The sequence below is a fragment of the Ostrea edulis genome, chromosome 3 (genome assembly GCF_947568905.1).
Source record: "Ostrea edulis chromosome 3, xbOstEdul1.1, whole genome shotgun sequence".
Lineage (NCBI taxonomy): Eukaryota > Metazoa > Mollusca > Bivalvia > Ostreida > Ostreidae > Ostrea > Ostrea edulis.
The window spans coordinates 90,354,276-90,374,622 of record NC_079166.1 but is presented as its reverse complement, the minus strand read 5'-3'; the positions used below and the strand labels follow the sequence as shown (position 1 = coordinate 90,374,622).

Here is a 20,347-nt window from a genome sequence, read left to right as displayed (position 1 = left end):
TTATTTAACGTCCCTCTTGCGAATTGTTCACTTATGTGGAGACATTGCCAATACCGGTGAAGTGCTGCAAAATGTAGGCCTATTCTCGGTGCTTAAAGCCTTTGAGCAAGGAGGGATCTTTATTGTGCCACACCTGCTGTGACATGGGGCTTCAGTTTTTGTGGTCTCATCCAAAGGACTGCCCCATGTAGTTGCCTCTTACAACAAGCAAGGGGTACTGAGGACTTACTCTAACTTAGAATTTCAGAAGTAAATGTGTAAATCTCAGCTGATAGTATAATTCATAGATAAAGCAACAATTTCTCAGAAAATAATTTTATTTTCCAAACAAGCAGAAGACAACAAGAAATAAACAACGTAACAGCTAAAGTAAATAAACAAAGACATTAAAGCTACACAGAGCAACAGATAATATATCTTATATATCAAATACAAGCCGTTTATTCTAGTCATAATATCCACTTCATAACATCCAACTAGTCATAACATCCAAAAATATATAATAGTCAGATTTAGTCTACTCATAACATCCAAAAATATATACTAGTCAGATTTAGTCTAGTCATAACATCCAAAAATATATAATAGTCAGATTTAGTCTACTCATAACATCCAAAAATATATACTAGTCAGATTTAGTCTAGTCATAACATCTAAAAATATATACTAGTCAGATTTAGTCTAGTCATAAAATCCAAAAATATATACTAGTCAGATTTAGTCAAGTCATAACATCCAAAAACATATACTAGTCAGATTTAGTCTACTCATAAAATCCAAGAATATATACATTCAGATTTAGTCATTAGAATCCAAAAGTACAATTTCCTGTCATTCTCTACATCGTGCCTAAAAATATATTGTACTTGATAATCAGAAGTCAACATCCAAGAAAATAGTCAAAGTTTGTCTACTGTAGTCATAGCCAGAATGTGTGCTGTACTCATAGTCAGAATGTGTGTACTGTAGTCATAGTCAGAATGTGTGTACTCTAGTCATAGTCAGAATGTGTGTACTGTAGTCATAGTCAGAATGTGTGTACTGTAGTCATAGCCAGAATGTGTGTACTGTAGTCATAGTCAGAATGTGTGTACTCTAGTCATAGTCAGAATGTGTGTACTGTAGTCATAGTCAGAATGTGTGTACTCTAGTCATAGTCAGAATGTGTGTACTCTAGTCATAGTCAGAATGTGTCCAGTCACAACATCCAAATATATAGACATATTCTGTTGATTCCAGTTTAGTCAATCTGTCCATCCTAAGACTAAGAATATGTGTGTACAAAAATATACTTGGCCTTTATTCACATCCAAGCTGGAATGACTACAGCAACCTGCGATTGTATAGCACACATTAAAGTTCTCCATTTTATGTGGAAAACACCAGCTTTTCCAGGCGTAAAAATGGAGAGGAATTTTGATTTAATAACAATGGTTTTATGTTTAATATTTCGTTCCAATGTCAAAACAATGTCAGATAACAAGAAATGTTGACCTTCGAAACAACCTTTACAAGTCCCATATGATCCTAGTTCCTGTCTGAACTTTAACCCCGCATGTTTCTCAGTAGAATGACCGACAGTTTTGATAGCCTCATTTTCTTGCTTGAATTTGTACACAAAATTCCTAAATATAAAATCCTTATAATTTACACATCTTTAAATACATATTACAAATTTCTCAATGAACTTAAAAAGACTGTACAGATCGAGTACCAATGGCAATCACAATTAAGAATTCATTATTGTTTTCCCTGACCTGGATGTCTCGAAGCAATCTTAAGTCGAAACTTGGACTTTTTAAAGTCTGAGATTTTACTCAAATTTTGACTGCTGAATAGAAGAAAAATTTGAGATTTTTTTGTTCGAGAAATCAAAGCCAGGACATATAATGCATTTGGCCAAGCCGGCTGTAGTGATACCATAACAATGATTACTCACTGTAGTTCCGATTTACAGTTCTGTAATTTAATTTCTAGAGTACCGATTTACAGTAATTTAATTTCTATAGTACCGATTTACAGTAATTTAATTTCTAGAGTACCGATTTACAGTTCTGTAATTTAATTTTTAGAGTACCGATTTACAGTAATTCAATTTCTATAGTACCGATTTACAGTAATTTAATTTCTATAGTACTGATCTACAGTAATTTAATTTCCATAGTACTGATTTACAGTAATTTAATTTCTAGAGTACAGATTTACAGTAATTTAATTTCTAGAGTACCAATTTACAGTAATTTAATTTCTATAGTACAGATTTACAGTAATTTAATTTATAGAGTACAGATTTACAGTAATTTAATTTCTAAGGTAATAACTTACAATAATCTATGATAATCTTTATAGTATTGGAGTACACAACACAGTGTTATATTCTATAAGGAGATTTTCTATATGCATTCTAATTAACGCTTAACTTCATTGAATTCTTCACACATATATAAATAAAATTGATTTTTGTTATCTTTGATATTCAAATTAAAATGAAGATGGGAAATGCTGTTTATAATGATATGGTCCATAATGATGAAATGACACGTAGAAGAGAAAATAACACTCTAAACATAACGCTTGATGAATGCATGATCCTAATTGTTTAAAGGGACTGGTTCACGATTTTTGATAAAGATATTTTTCCTTTTTGATGTTAAACATTGAAAATATAACTCACTTAATGTTGACAGCCAAAATTTTGACCTTCTGAATGCAAGAATAAAAGCAATATTTCAACCTTAAATCTGTGTTATGTAAACAAAGACTCGAGTCTTTTTATGTAAACAAACAAACACGTGAAATATTGATTCTGTAATATAAAGCATCTTGATTTTGCAGTCACAAATTATAACTTATAGATGACACATTCTACCCAAAAAATGCTTGAAATGTGAAAGATATGATAAACTTAGATCCATATCCATTTTTTTTTTAAATTTCGTAAACAATAGCATACCCCAATCTTTGTTTACAAAACAAGCCATAAACTCTCTAAAATGAGCTTCTGGAGCTTCTGTGATGATGTATAACCTTAATTTTTATGTGAAATCTTTCAAACACATTAGACAGTAGATTTTAATCATTAAAAGAGAAAAACAAAATTTTGGGGAAAATCGTGAATCAGTCCCTTTAACAGCTGAATAAGATTATCATGATTTCAGTATGGATGAGATGAGACAAAACACTCATTTATCACAGCTTCACTTTGACAGCCATCGTTTGCAACTTAAAAATTGCTTATTTTTTAATTTTTCTGCTCTACGTAAGACAAATTTAAGTCCAGATAGATACTTTCTGAAATTTACATTAAAACGTCTATAAAACAACACCATCACAAACATATACGTAAATATATCACAGCTATAAGCTTAACGACTTAATTAATCTACGGTTAAATAACGTCAAAGCCCCTCTCTAATCCCCAGCTAGGTCAAATGAAATGTTGTGAAGAAAAATTAAATGTAAAGAGGCTAATAAGTGCAATGTCTCATTGTGGAATTTTGGTCTGACTCAAAATTTTCCCCTTTTGAATACATCACATGCTTTTTCTATAGGTAAGTTCCTATCTTCAATTAAATTACACAAATCAGTTGGACTATTCTGAATTGTGAAGTTGATTTCAAAATAATATATTTCACAGCAGTTAATCGTCAGAACAATTATGCTAATTCATATAACAAATTATTACAATCAACAATTTTCAAACTTAATTGAGTATATATCGCATGTAAATTAACAAAACAACTAATTAACACCTCAGAATGAATAAACAATGTATAGGAGTACATATATAGACAGTTGGAGACACAGCACCATCAGAAATACATTATAGAATACAGGTTATACTGACACACAAAGATTGCCACTATACACAATAACAGAAACATTAATGACCCTTGACACAATCAAGTCGTCTCTTAACGAATTACATCAAAACATTATCTGCATCATATCCTAAGTTTTCTCCTCCACAGAAATATTGCCATCATAACAATTAACCTGGGATTTTTTTTTTAAATAAAAAAATCAAAATACAAACATGAGGTTTTACGAGTTTGACCTATACGTGGCATTCGATACAGAGAACTTGTTACCATAGTCACAGTTGCACATGGTCAGTAAGTTCTAAGTTAAACTCGCGTATTAGTCATTAAGGAAAACATTCATGGGAGATAATTCAATTTAGCAGATCCAATTTACGTACTCGTTTAACCATCACATTTCTCAGGTATATTGACATGCAGATAATATTACATAAATAGCACTCTTCAGTAGGATTAGACTAGTCATCATTAAATAAATAAGATATATATACATTAATTGTAACAAGTAGGGGGGGGGGGGTGATTATGCTGCGGAAAAGGAAATGACTATACTCTGGGTACTCTCCACACAAAACACTGAACATCAATCACTGCAAAAATAAATATAGAACCATCTTTTGCATATAACAAAATTTGACCTTTTTTAAAATAAAAAAAAATTACATTTTTAAATGAATCATTTCAAATTCGTTGATCAGCTATTTTTCATCGAACCAGCTCAGTGACATATTCTTAGCACTATGAATAACTTAAATTTTATGTCATATGACAACTGATATTTTCTCTATGCCTCTGTACATTACTGGATCTAACCAACATTAACAATACGATATAGTAATTTATTAGGGGGCCAGGCTCTGTAAAAGCACGTGATAAGGTCCTCGGGCCCTGGTCCTCGGGCAGGTATTGTTGTATGTAGTATAGAGCATTATCCGTTGGTTCATCGCATCAGAAACGTCAATGTTCTTTAATCCTTTAATCTTCTCCGCATCTGGAATAAAAACATCTCAATAGTAGACAATATATCTCGTTAGCTATATACATGTACATTGACTGGGAGAGAAATCATACTGTGTCACTTGAAAGGTCAAAGGCCAAAAGACTGATATTACATATTGCTTGGGAAAGGGGTATTTCATCATGTCTAAAACATCTGAGTACAATTAGAATGTTTTATTAATTTTATCACACACATGTAAGTAATTGTACTTATTAGTACTGCAGTACTGTAATGAAAAAAGAGAGAATATAAATGGCTACATGCACTGGAAATCAAACCTGGAACTTGTGCAATATACCAGTGGCAGAATAGCAAGTTGTGTCATATTACATAAATATTGATATATAAGAAGTTTGTCTATGATGTCAATTCATTACCCATCGCTTTCATTGGTTTTATATACAGACGTACTCGTTCATACTAACTCAATCTTGGGTTTATAAAAACACAAAGAGATATCCCCTTTATAGGTTAAGTATAATGGGAACAGTTTAGAAATTATAATTGTGTTAGTTGAAAGATTAAGAATGTAACAGGAAGGGAGAAAATGCTACAGACCAGACCGGAATTTGAACCCGGGCCCCCTGAATCTCTAGTCAGGTGCTCTACCAACTGACCAGACTGGGATTCAAACCCGGGCCCCTGAATCTCTAGTCAGGTGCTCTACCAACTGACCAGACTGGGATTCAAACCCGGGCCCCCTGAATCTCTAGTCAGGTGCTCTACCAACTGACCAGACTGGGATTCAAACCCGGGTCCCCTGAATCTCTAGTCAGGTGCTCTACCAACTGAGCTATCTGACCTCTGGTGATTGAACCCGGCTGACCACTATAGGGCGACTGAAACTAAGCTGAAAGTATTACAGATAGTGTATGTATAAGTAACTGTAAAGGACACATTAATCTGGCTGTCTATAAAGTGTGTACTGTCAGGGCCCTCATTAATCTGGCTGTCTATAAAGTGTGTACTGTCAGGGATACATTAATCTGGCTGTCTATAGAGTGTGTACTGTCAGGGATAAATTAATCTGACTATCTATTAAGTGTGTACTGTCAGGGCCCTTAAACAAATATTCCATGATATGAAGCAATTAATCACTAACACAAAACTGCATTAGGTGTTCAAGAAGTTATTTATTTTGGTCCTGAGATCAATATAACAAAAGTTCATTGTCTGTCTCATCGATAATTCAACATCCGCACAGGTCAGACAATAAACAAATTCACTATGCCGTAGCCATGATCATCTAATCTCAAATAATCGATACTTTGTTAAAAATTTCTGAAGTTGGATTTATCTGAAAACTGCATTCAAAACTGGATACTATTTTAAGAGTATTCAAGAGGAAGGCCAATCAGCTGATTGTTTTTGTTTTTTCTGTTCATAACCATTGTCGATCATATCAACATATCAACTATATAAGATTATGGCAAATTACATATTTGGTGAACTGAAAGTGATAAATAAAGGTCAAGTTCAAGGTCATTCATCAAGGTGAAATCTAACAACTGCAGGTGGTCAGACTCACAGGTGTAGTGTAGCGGTCAACGGTACCGAGTTTGATCGCCGGTGGCCAGATAGCTCATGCAGTTGGTAGAGCACCTGACTAGAGATCCAAGGGGCCTGGGTTCGAATCCTAGCTGTCTGGTGTGTTGCATTTATTTCTTCCTGTTACACTTGGTGCCAGTGAACTGGACCCTTGGACTTAGAGGTGAAAGTCCTACCAGGGGCAAAAAGAATCTGGGTTGTGTGTCTTCAAGGTCAAAGACAATTTAAGGAGGGAGGAATGTAGCGTTCAACCGGATTCTATCGCTGGTGGCCAGATAGCTCAGTTGGTAGAGCACCTGGCTATAGAGATTCTGAGGGCCTAGGTTTGAATTCCAGTCTGGTCTGTTTCATTTTCTGTATCAGTAAATCAAAATCTTCATTTTCAAATCTAACTTATAGTCTCTCTATAACTCAAAGATTCTACAAGACAGAGAATTTGTTAACTGTACTATTTAATTAAACAGGGCTCGAAATTAACAAATGCCCATGAGTCAGTGACTGGTTAAAAGTCTGGCGGACTAGCTGACTGACATTTGTTTTAGTCAGTCCGATGGGACTGATCAATTTTCTAAAACGTCATTCTGGAAAATATACTTGTGAATCTTAAACAAGCATTTAATGTCATTCCTCTGTAGACATCAGGCAAACCTGGTTAGTAAATATAAATCTCACATAAGCATTACAATATTGTCTAAGGCATATTGAGTTAAATTACATATTTCATTTTAATAACATTAACAAAATATGTTTAATTATATGTTTGGAAAACTCTGGTAGACTGGTAAATTTTTCTGCAGACTGGTTGAAATTATACCCCACCAGTCCGACTCCGATTGGACTGGTGACATAAAAAGTTAGTTTCAAGTCCTGTTAATGTGACCATGCACACTCCAGGTCATTATAAATGTTTCAAAAACAAACCATTAATAGAGATTTCACAGAGTCTGACATGCTTTTCGTCTTATATAAACAAACAATTATACAATAAGAAATTTTTTAGTTTTGTGTGCCACGTTTACATAGGAACTTTTACCATGCATGCACAAACCCCCATGATCAACACTTACACTGCTAATTGATTTCACTTCGTAATTTAGAACAAATGCGGCTTTTAAAACTCAAATGTGGACTTATTATATAAAACCATTTGTTTGTGGCGGAGAACTCGATCATAATCAACGCTTGCATTTTAAGTTATGATATGAGAAAAACAGCAATTCTGATAATCTGTTAATTAGGACTTCATTCACAGAACTCACAGTTACAAGTCAGATAGTTATATTTTCATTTAATGATATCAAGATCATTAACATTACACTTAATCTATAAAGGAGTTCAGCTTCCTTCACAGATCTCCTGATCAGCTACACTTAAATTGGTCATTTTACACTTATTTGTGATACTAAAGCAATTAATAGACTTAATCAATCTTTGGGTGTCAATTGTCGACTGTTTTTTTCGTGTTTAGTCAGCTGTTCGGCTATATAGTATATAAGTCAGTGCACTCCAGGGTTGACAGCCAATCTTTCAGATAAAAGGCTCTTTAAAATGTTTTGTCATTTTCTTTTAACCAATATTGTCCAATGGAAGGCATTTAAAATCTCATAGCACACTTCATTCAGCACTCCAATAATTCATCATGAAAATATAGTGTGCATTATACTTTTATTTAAACATGATATTAAGGTACTAATAACTATGTGTAAATTCCTTTCAATAGACAGCATATCGTTATAAACCCTGCCTATTGTCTTCGCGTTCACACTGTTACAATATATTGTGATGGAGAATGTGACCATGCAGGGACTATGTTACTTTAAAGAGTTTGAACACCAATTTTTTTTTTTTTTTTTTTTTTTTTTTTTTTTTTTTTTTTTTTTTTTGGTTTTTTTTTTTTTTTTTTCTTCTTTTTGTTTGTTTTGATTTGAACAGTATATTTTTAGTTTCTACTTTGAGGAAAATTATCGGGGGAAAAAAGAATTTAAAAAACCTTGGGTTAATATCGTGTTTAAATTGAGATACAGTGACTTTATAATGTGTCAAACTTGAAACTCTTTTTTAAAAAATCATAACACTATTCACAAAACTCCACCATTTGATTTAATTCAAACAATAAAAATACAAAAATTCAAATGCATGCATTCCCATCGTTTGATGTAGAATTATGTCAGTGTTTCTAGATTTGTGTTTCACTCAGTCGAGGTTTGTCCAGGTATCTACATACCGTTATAGTTCTGTTTAAAGTAGATAAATTTCTTTTACAATTCCTCGAATGCATTAAAGCCCTGTGATATTGGTTTTTATTGCTCTGTCCTTGACAAAAGTGAAAAACATGATGGCTTCCTGCATATAAACAACGTTCCTTGTCCTATTAAACTCAATCACCCCCTTTTCCAGCTAGCCGTCCATCCTAACCATATTGTACTTGAAATGCCATTTGATGATTTTTTTTTTATTCGTAAATATTTGCTGATGATTGTGCACTGAGAATTTCATGTTTTTATTAGATTAAACTGGCCGTCTTCACATCAATGTTTTATAATGCTGAAGAATACGACTTTTGTCAAGCAGAATGCAGGCCATGGTCCCTCCACTTCACATGATAAGAAATATTTCAAACCTTAAATCACCCTTCAATTCAAATATTTTTTTAGTGAAATAAAAAGTTCAAATGATTGCGGCCACTTTGTGTAATGAAAATCTCCGTTATTTAGAATCTTTGTGTATTTTGGAGACATGCTAACAAAACTTGAATAAATCTGGGAAGAACTGCGAAAGGTCACGTTTGTTTAAAACCAGGGGCCTTGAACTACCAAATTGTGAAGAAATATACGAGGTGTTCTCGGTAATCAGTTATCTCCCTTTGAACCTGGCCTAGATCCTGAAAAATTTATGTTCCTACGGATATTAATGATATATGTTTGTACATCAGTTATCTACCCTGAATTTTATAAATAGTGCCAAATGAATATCATCTTTTCCCCCCTTGATATGTATAATGTAGTAATTAATTGATTTGGTTCTGATTTTATAAAATGAATTTAGAAAATGTTTTGTAAAAACTTCTAAATTTGAAAAATATACTTAAAGAAATATGCAACTACAATCAATCTATTTTTGCATGCAATATATGTACAACAATAATTAAGACACAAAAGTGATTAATGCTCTTTGCATGACGAAATGTAAATATTAACATAATTTTTTTAAATTTTTATATTAATAGTTAATAAATCTTTCTAAATGTAATGAGAGAGAGAGAGAGAGAGAGAGAGAGAGAGAGAGAGAGAGAGAGAGAGAGAGCATTAAAGGGAGATAACAATGGAATTAAGTAATTTTATTAGTTTAATCAGTCCTCGGATCAAATTTCAGGACATTGAAATGGATCACTCGCTGGCCAGTCCTGGAGATTTACGCAGCCCGGACAATGGACGATTCCAACAGAACCCTGACCTGGTTTCTCACACAAGAGCATTAAGCATTATGAGATTAATATTAAGGGAATAGTGAAGTTTGAATTCCTTTCTATTAATGCAGTCAATGAATTACTTAAGGACACGTTTAATAATGAACATGCAAACAAATTTCATAATATGAAATACTTTGTAAGGCTAAAAACAAGAAAGAAAGAAATCCAATTAAGTTTTATTTCCTGTAACATAATAATTCCTCTAACACTGTTTTTTCTCAACATGGGGGATATTAAAGTGGTTTAATTTTTATCTTATCATTGTTGTAAATACAGATTTGTTGATGATTGAATTTAGACATCATGGAATAATTCATCAAATGTGATATTTCACTAATTACAGGCCTGTTGCATTAAATGTTTCAAATTAAAAATAAAACCAAAAAAAACCCAGTCAATTACGAGAAATGATTTTAAGAAACAGTATACTAATTCCTTTTCATACAATTTTACTGTGTTTCTGGTTTACAATGACAGCTAGCGACTTCCTCTTAGACAGGGATATAATAATTGGTGGGGGAGAGGTACATTATAGGGAAGAGGGGGTTAATCTAAGCCTGAGGACTATTACTTTTAGCACCTAATTAATAATTTTCATGTAGGACAGTAGAGCCTAAAAGAAAATTGGGAAAATATCTTAAAATGATTTTTAATTGAATTCAAAATCATTGTTAAAGCTTTTTAGAGTCATTTGGCACATTCATGAGAAATTGTTAGATTCTGCTAGATTCTGACCACGGAAGGAGAAAGAGCCAGAAAGTAGCTTAGAAGAGGGGAGGGGTATAAATTTATAAGGGGACAGTAGCTTCTTTTTCTTCCTATAAAGTAGAGGGCCTTGTGGTCGTCATTGCACTTGACTTCTGCCTTTAAGGGGGGGGGGGGGGGGGGGGGCGGGGGGGGGGGGGGGGGGGGGGGGGCAATGTTGACAGCTTGAAAGGGGATGAGGTATCAATTTGTAAATTTATACTGGGATCAGTAGCTTGGAGAGTGGGAGGGTGTGACTTTATAAGGAGGCCAGTAGCTTTGAGATTAGGAGGGCACGGATTTATAAGGGGGCCAGTAGTTTGGAGGGGTGGGGGTGGGTGGGGGGTGGGGAGCTATAAATCTATCAGAGTCTATAATGTAGTTCATAAGAAGTAGAGGTTTAGGGTATTAGCTCTAGTAGCCACTCAAAGGTTTAAGTAGAGAGACCTTGTTGGTGTGATAAGCCTTAGAAGCTAAGAAATAGGACCTTGTTGTCGTGCCAAGTGGTCAGCGGCGTTATTAAACAGGTCTCCTGAGCGTTTAAAACCCTGGTATCTGCCACACAATCGCCCAGCGGACGGTACAACGAGAGACATTTAAACACACTAAAACATTACATGTAGCAAGCCAACAAACCGACCCAATATTGACAGGAGATAAAAGCTAGCACCCACCAGGATTTTAGCAAACTTTAATGACATACAGTTTTTGAGATCCTGAAGTTCTGCTGATTCTATGTTTAAATTCAAATACTTTAAGTCACTCAATAGACACACAGAGTTTGAAATTTTCAGTTCTTTTTATCGATCAATTAAAACACAAGTTAAAATTTTTTAACTTTATCAACGACATGATATGTCTTCATTCTCTTCCTAATGAATTTTCCATTTCTATCATTAATTGAAAAAATATCAGAAAGATATCAGATATTTTCATCCGTCATTTAATTCCGACTTGCCAATAAATCCTCCCTTTCATCACACTGTTGAGTTTCAATGTAATTAATGTATTGCATCATGCACTAATTCAGCTTAGTTTTCCTGGGTACTAGCAATATTATACTTAACAAATATAGTACCACCAGTATCTACCTAACCCCCAGGTATCATCAGGTGCTTCCTGGGTCAGGTACAGCTTTTAAATTAGACACGTATATTTTTGTGATTCGAAAGTCCTGTCTTTCATGGAAGAAATTGTTTCATTAACAGCTGATTTTAAACTAAAATCAATGACTCGTACATTAGAAGAGCACTTAGTAAGTCTGGTCCTTAGACTAAACATTCTTAATTAACTTACACTACTGACTAATGAACCCTGGTACTTGTAATACATACCCAATATATTAAGTACTGGTACTAAGTGGTACTTTATGTGTTGTATAATGGTACTATTTGGAATTTTATGGTACTTGATGGTACTATATGGGACAGCCCAGTAGTTGATTTGTATTGTTACAGTATAATATATGGTGGTCTTTTCAGTGAAATCTGACAAAATGAAATGTAACAAGCTTTTTTTCTTCAAATTGAAGATGAGTCACCCCTTGCGCTGTGTTAATCTGTTGGGTAACATAATATTGATACGCTATTTGTAACCTATTAAAGTATTAGATAACAGACAGGAGAAATAAAGCCTGCCCCCTTCAGATCTCAATCTCAGAGAGCTTTTTAAACATTACTACACAAACTGTATCAATAAAGTTTGAATTTGTTACGTAAGTTGTATGGATTTTTATGTCGGACTGGTGGATGCTTCCAAGGGCAACACGATGTAGACATACAATGAGATATTTAAGTGGGATCATGGATTGTGTCAAACAAATTCTAATAAATTGGCAAAAAAATGAATGGGTGGCCATTAAAAAACAATGGGCAAAATGTATGTTACAGTTCTAACACCAGATGAATTATTCTTAGATGAGTATCTGTACTATTCAGCTTTCAGTTGCCATGACAATTAATTAACTTTAAAGTACACACTGTCTGACTGCTGCAGACATATACAGAATATTTATGTAGGCAATATAAGATTCGTATTTCCTTATACCATTTAACATAGTGATAAACTGCATGCCAAGGTGACTTACAACATCAAGGTAAATTACATAATCAAGGTAACTTACAAGATCAAGGTAACTTATTAAGGTAACTTACAAGATCAAGGTAACTTATCAACTGAGGTAAATTACAAGATCAAGGTAACTTATCAAGGTAAATTACAAGATCAAGGTAACTTACAAGATCAAGGTAAATTACAAGATCAAAGTAACTTATCAAGGTAAGTTACAAGTTTGCACTACAATTTATATAGGTCTGCTATTTTTTTTGTCTATACAAAGTGGATATTAAATTATGGACATGAAGTACATAAAACATACAACCAGATTTTCCTGGAGCCCCTTATATAATCACACAAATTTATCAATGTAACTTATCAAGGTAACTTATCGAGGCAACTTATCGAGGTAACTTATCGAGGTAACTTATCAAGGTAACTTATCGAGGAAACTTATCGAGGAAACTTATCAAGGTAACTTATCAAGGTAACTTATCAATTTAACTTATCAAGGTAACTTACAAGATCATGTATCCTCTGGTGGTGGTTTGACAGGTGCCCAGAGTCGCTCTAGTTCCGAATCTTCTTTGGCTCCAAATGGCAGGTATCCACCCGTATTCTTCTCGCCCTTAGCCTTGTCCACATTGTGCAGGATTTCCCTCAGAATCTTCTGGGACTCACGAATCACAACATGGGGATCTAACGTTCCATTGGCAGTTTTATATGTCACCTCATTAAAAGGAAATGCGAGGTAGAAACTGCCGACCCTTGATGGAGGACCCTTGACCTTTGACCTTCCCTGCTGACTATTCAGTTGGGCCCGATTACGAATGCTCATTCGGGATCCATTGATACTTCTGCGTGTGGGATGACCACCTTCATGCTCACCCATCCGACTTGCCTGGGATTTTCGTAAAGAGACTTTTGCAAAAGGTGCCTGAGATTCGTTGACCGGTGTAATTCTTCGTGACTGGTTTCGTTGTGAATTGCTTTGGTGCAGGGTTTTGACCTCTCGATGTGATAAAGACGCTTCATGGTTATTTTGCTGTGTTCGGCTCAATGTCCGTTGGGGATATAAACTTGGCTTTGGGGTCACAGTCCCTAAGGAGGAAATTTTTCTCAGTGAACTCGAATTTCCATGTGGTCGAAGCGATTTAATTCCAGATAATGAATGACTAGATGATGACGATTTAGATAATGAGCTCTTTGGTTCTAAAGAACTATCTTTTTTGTTTGGAATATTGTCATTGGTCTGTCCATAAGTGTAGCTGGGCCTTCGCTGATTGGTGACCAGGTTGTTGGACCGCCTGCGTGACTCCTCCGGTAGGGAGACTAAGTCTGAGTTCTCACTTCCTGATCCTGAGTAGAGACTTGATATTGCACTGTCAGAGGTAGCTGAAGTTTTCAGGGATCCTTTTTCGGCCTTGTGTGTTTTGAAATTGGAGGACAGTGTACTAGATCTCCGTACAAACATGGTCTGAACAGGACCGATGGTTGTGTGGATCATGGCTTGACTAGCGGGCTGGTTATTGTTTAGGTCTGTTGGAGTTTTGGATCTAGAACTGGGAGGACCTATACTGAATGTGACTGAAGCTCGGCTCTTCTCTCTATATAGCTGACCTGCACTGGCACTTTTGGGAATGTGAGGTTTCTGGTCCATCTCTTCTTCATTAAACTTCTCACTTCCAGCACTAGACACTCCAGAGCTGGAACTGCCTGGTCTTTTATCATCTTCGGCTGGATTGACTAATGGCAGTCCAAAACACAGTTTCTCTGCCTCTTTCAGCTTCTCCATCTCGTTGCCCTGCTCTATGTAAGATGTGCTCTCTTTCACTGTGGACTGTTGTTTACTGAGAGCACTCAAACTTTTCTGAAAGTTAGATGAACTCCTGTGGATGGCAGAATTCCTGCCTGTCCTGCTGACGGAGGAGTAGCGGTCAGTCTCCAGAGCCTTTGACCTGCTCGTCAGCTGTTTAAACGCCTCTCCTCCCCTTTCTTTGTCCTGGTCTTTGAAATGCATGAGATCCATCAGGTCATGTATCAGTGGCTTTTTAACCACAATGTCTGACTGGCAGTCTGAGCTCAGAGATGGACTGAAGTTTACCTCTAGCAGCCATGGCTTTAACTTTTCATCAATGAGGACGTCGAATCCATACAGCTCAAAACAGTTCTCCATTTTGGGGACCTGTGGAGCTTGGACTAAAACTGTTAGAATTATGAGGTTCATGATTCGGATCCACAGAACACTGTCGTCGATGTTGTTCTGATGGAAATAATAACGGAGCTGTGTGAGAGTCCACTTACATCCGGCTCCGATCCGTTCCTTGTCCGTGGTATAAGCTGGACTGTGCTTGTTGATAGACGTGTTTGTGAGATGTGCAAAGACGTTGTTCAAGGCAGAAAGATCAAATTTTTCCGTTCCAAATCTGGCAATTCCTTCCTCGTATACGTAAATTGTCAAAGGATGAAACGATGGCACTGCCACATAAATTCGGATATCGAACTTGTATCCTCCAATCAAAAGGGGATTTGATATGTATCGCTGTAGCACAGCATTGCAGTCATACTGCAGATCGGATATGTCACTGAAGAGAAAGATGCCACGCCCTCTGGACATATCTGCTGGTTTGCATATCCAATATAATGTTTTAGAGTCACTTTGTTTCTGTGTTAATTTACTGTATTCTGCGACAAACCGTGTGTAATCATTTGGGAGATTGAACGTCATGGGGCAGAAATTGTACACCCCCGCTCCGTGGACACCCTTCATACGCTTCAGATTTCGGGCCAGGCAGTCCTTCTTGGTGATACCAGTGGATTTGGGATAGTGATTTAGTCGCTGCCATTTTTGGATGTTATCGTAATCACAGTTTCGGAATCTCGATGTTCTCCACCAGATGTTCCAGTCATAGTCCTCCAGTGAGTCCTCATCAAATTCGATCCATCCACGTTCTAAGAAGACCTGACGAAGAAGTTCAGGGCCCTGGCCATGGTCGTTAATTCGGAACACAATTGCCCTTGGCCTCTCGGACATTATATTTTCCAGTAAATTCACTACTGCTCTGGAGAGGCTAATCTCCCAAAGTTTCTAGATCTGAAGTGTATATTACAAATGTGAATTATTCATCTCATGAAATTAATGATAACATTTAATGTTGATACTTGTGCAAATATTGGTTCTGGGTATTAAGAATTCGGGGATCTACCTTAAATTTATTACCTTGGGATGATTAAGTGGAAATAACATTCATACATAATGCCTTAATTTGATTCCTGAAAATTTTCACTTTAGACATGAGTAATGGTAAATTTAAAGGTATGACTGATAAGGAATGAAATTCTAGTGTCAGTTACATTCTGCGCTGATGGAAACGATAATGGCAAGTGCCTGATTGTATATACATTACGACAGATATTTTTTAAATCACATTACCGTCCTCTGACATCCTTCAGAACTGCCAGGAAGAAATATATCCTTTAACATTAAATTCTTTTTAAAGCCGTGAAATAGTAATACCCCGAGTTAACGGTGTTGCGGCAACCGTCGAATAGAAACTTCACACCTCAGTGACGTGGTTGTGTGCAGCAATAAAGTTCATAATTCCGCTATTTAAATGCAGGTTCAAAAGGTTTATACAATGCAGAGTATCATTCACCCACTGCTCCGATTTTTAAATGACCTGTACAATGTGCTACATCATGCGATAGCCACATTGATTTCACACCTGTACACATGCATGCTTGCACCGTAAACCTTGTCGTGTATAACATCCTCGCTTATGGACGATTGAAATTCAAAGAGTACCAAATTTAGACATATCTAATATCAAACTTACCTGTACAGAGCAGTGTCCATGTTTTATTTCATAGAATCTTAAAAAATTACGTTAAAAATTTGCCCCTATATATCTCGCGAACATTTTCCCAGTTTGTTGACACCACGTGACATAGCGACACCCAATGAAAAGTAACGTTACAACACCATTTTGTAAATAGTCGGCATAAAAGACAGAACCGACAATAGACGAAATTATCATTTACGGAAAAGTGCAAAGCGAAATAATGCCCAGAGCAAAATTTAAAGTAACTTAGACACTACAGTGAAATTGACTCACTGTTATCTGTGGCATTCACTAGTTATAATACATTTTGGTTTTTTTAAAATTTAAATCTTTAAAAACAAATCTATATACTGACGTGTAGGTTAGCTTTTCCAAAAGTTGAGAATTAAATAGAAAATTATATCCAAAAACAATTTTTAAAAACCTCTCTGTGAAGATTTGAAAGTTACAGCACAATATTGCCATAAATGATGTCTGCATTTCATAGCCAAAATATAATTAACTAAAAACCAATCTTTGTAAATATATATAAATATATTTATATATATTGAGAGATCAATTTCAGTCACTCCCATATTTTTCTTCACCTAATCATGCAAATTTGTTCCAATTTTCTTTAAATTACCTAAGATGCTTCAGAATAATTCATGAAATCATCAAGGCAAAAATTTTAACCTCAAACTTGTTAACAAAATTGTTCCGTAAAAAGTTATTTTGCATTTGATGTGCAATATAACCACAATGCCTACAAACAAAATTTTGAAATTGTGTGAAGAAACTATAAAAATTCTGTATTTTATTACATCCATAAAAATGAGTTACAAATAATGCAGGACTTGTACAGGAAGTACACGGTGCTGTTGGTACTTAATGTCATATATAACTATTCAACCGTACTTCCTGTATAGCCATCAATATAGTTAAAAATCCTTCCACCACAAAATGTACTGCTTTATAATTAAGAATATTAGAACTGACATTTAAAAAAATTTCAGTTATTCTTATCAAGTAAGTACATGTGGTGGAAGGGTGTTTTAGTCAGAGAGCTACATGTATAAAGCTATGATTTCTATTTCACCTCATATTAATGTGTCAATATTTCTCAAAATTGTAATTTTTCATGATTAAGTTGCATTCTATCTTGTTTCTACAGAAAAATAGGGTATATTCCCAGGTTTGATAAGTAGAGGAATAGCATACTTTGATAGTTACTGGTTGTTTTAAGTAGAGGAATAGCATACTTTGATAGTTACTGGTTGTTTTAAGTAGAGGAATAGCATACTTTGATAGTTACTGGTTGTTTTAAGTAGAGGAATAGCATACTTTGATAGTTACTGGTTGTTTTAAGTAGAGGAATAGCATACTTTGATAGTTACTGGTTGTTTTAAGTAGAGGAATAGCATACTTTGATAGCTACTGCTTGTTTTAAGTAGAGGAATAGCATACTTTGATAGTTACTGGTTGTTTTAAGTAGAGGAATAGCATACTTTGATAGTTACTGGTTGTTTTAAGTAGAGGAATAGCATACTTTGATAGTTACTGGTTGTTTTAAGTAGAGGAATAGCATACTTTGATAGTTACTGGTTGTTTTAAGTAGAGGAATAGCATACTTTGATAGTTACTGCTTGTTTTAAGTATAAATGCAAAGTCCGCTGTTATATATAACAAAGTGTTATACATCAAGGACATTTACTGTAACAAGCTATTGTAGCAAAGAAGGGGAGGAAACTCTTTGGATCAATCATAAATCAACTATTGAACTGGCCTTGCTTCACTGAATAGATGATCTGAACTAAAGAAGCTGATATACTACGCATAGAAACATCACTACAGTATAAGATTTATACCCATTTCAGAAATTATACAAGAGCTCTTCCTATCAAGATGAAAAAATGGTTTTAGAGAAAATGTCAGAAACATTGCACATGGCCTTCAGCTTTGTAATTCACGATACATATAGAAGTCAAATGTTGTAAATTCATGAATTTAGTTGATACATTTTCCTAAGCAGTGCAGCAATTCTTCAAACCATCTAGATACACATGTATAACTGCCACTTTCAACATTACAATGTGCAATTTTTAAACCGACAATGCTCCTTAATTTTTATTTTTAAACTCTTTAATCTTTTTTAAGGTTATTTTTTATAAATTCATGTGTACAAGTCATTATCCATCTTCAGTCAAGTAGGTTTATGCGATTTTTAACATCTGTAAAGTATTTGAGACTAACCTTCCTCGGAGCCCAGTAAACAGCTCCGGAGATTTTGATGAAAAGTAAAACAATTTCATGATTTTAAATTACAATTTGTTTTCATATGAAGAGACCATAACTTAATGCAGAGGGACCCTATAACCATAGTTTCATTCTCTCCTTTATACATTTAGTCAACATCCAGTATACATGCGAGACTACAAGTACAATATTCACTCAATATCGGTCAGCAACACACTTTGCTCCTCAGACAATGAATTCTGAATCCTAAATGCCATTAATCATCAATATGATATTTCTAGCACTCTGACAAACTTTCTCTAAATTCTAGTTACACATGTACATTATGTGTAGGAAAGATTCTTTCCTGTAGAACAAATCCACAAGAGTTACTCCCCTTGATGCATTCTTCTCTCAAATGAGAACAATATAACTGAAATAATATCATTCATGATTGTTGTCTTTTAACAAGGAAAGATTAAAATGAATGCATTTGGTGAGTTTTCATATCAACAACAAAGAATTCTCAAAGTCTTATTTTGTTTAATATACACCGTTATGCAATTAAGTTTTAGTCAATGAAAATATTCACAAATGTCATTAGGATTGCGCATTTACTATGAACATGAAAAATCCATTATCATTTCCGTTTTTTATGCTTTCTGGAAACATTAGAAGACTCTGAAGCACTGAATGACATATCTGCTCTGCGCTTTTTGTTCTGATGTTTAAATACGTCCGCTTTTTCGATGGGTTGAATGATAGTTCCCATCTTAGTGACCACTTTTGGTTTCACAAGTTCTTTTACCGCAGTCTCGGGATTCCAGGTTTTTCCGATGGGAGCTCGGATTGACTGTTCATACTGACCCACAGAAACATAAGGAAAAGGGAGCTCACTCACCTGTTACAGAAATTAAAATCATGTTCATATTATATTTATACTTCATGACAAGAAGTGTTCAGAGTTATGAGTATACACTAGAAAATCTCATTATCTTACGAGTGAAAGCTATAATATTTTTGACCAAATGATCAACAGTTGTCATTTATCACTAGTTAATGTCTGATGTAGAACAATCAAATCAATTATTGACTAATCGTCAACATTAATCTTACTGTGCTGTGCTCACCTGATCTCACACTGTTGTGCTCACACTGATCTCACAGTCGTACTCGCTGATCTCACACTGTCATGCTCACACTGTCATACTCACACAGATCTCACACTGTCATACTCACACTGTCAGCTGTACTCACACTGCCATGCTCACACTGATCTCACACTGCCGTACTCACACTGTCGTGCTCACAATGATCTCACAATGTCGTACTCGCACTGATCTCACACTGTCGTGCTCACAATGATCTCACACGGTCATGCTTACAATGATCTCACACTGTTGTACTCACACTGATATCACACTGTCGTACTCACACTGTCGTGCTCACAATGATCTCACAATGTCGTACTCGCACTGATCTCACACTGTCATGCTCACACTGATCTCACACTGTCGTGCTCACAATGATCTCACACGGTCATGCTTACAATGATCTCACACTGTTGTACTCACACTGATCTCATACTGTTGTACTCACAATGATCTCACAGTTTTGCTCACATTGATCTCACACTGTTGTACTCACACTGATC

At 35.2% G+C, this 20,347-nt stretch overlaps 1 protein-coding gene across 1 annotated transcript in view; it reads right to left on the bottom strand.

The window, feature by feature from the left end:
- Positions 1–299: 299 nt before the first annotated feature.
- LOC125677355 (uncharacterized) overlaps positions 300–20,347 on the bottom strand; it is a 34,906-nt gene continuing 14,858 nt past the window's right edge. Inside the window, exons 14-16 of the mRNA XM_056159379.1 lie at positions 19,430–19,594; positions 13,160–15,620; positions 300–4,812 (exon numbers count right to left, since the gene is read on the bottom strand). Coding sequence (XP_056015354.1) covers positions 13,164–15,620; positions 19,430–19,594 — 2,622 coding nt within the window. The 3' untranslated portion in view covers positions 300–4,812; positions 13,160–13,163. The remainder of the gene's footprint in view (positions 4,813–13,159; positions 15,621–19,429; positions 19,595–20,347) is intronic.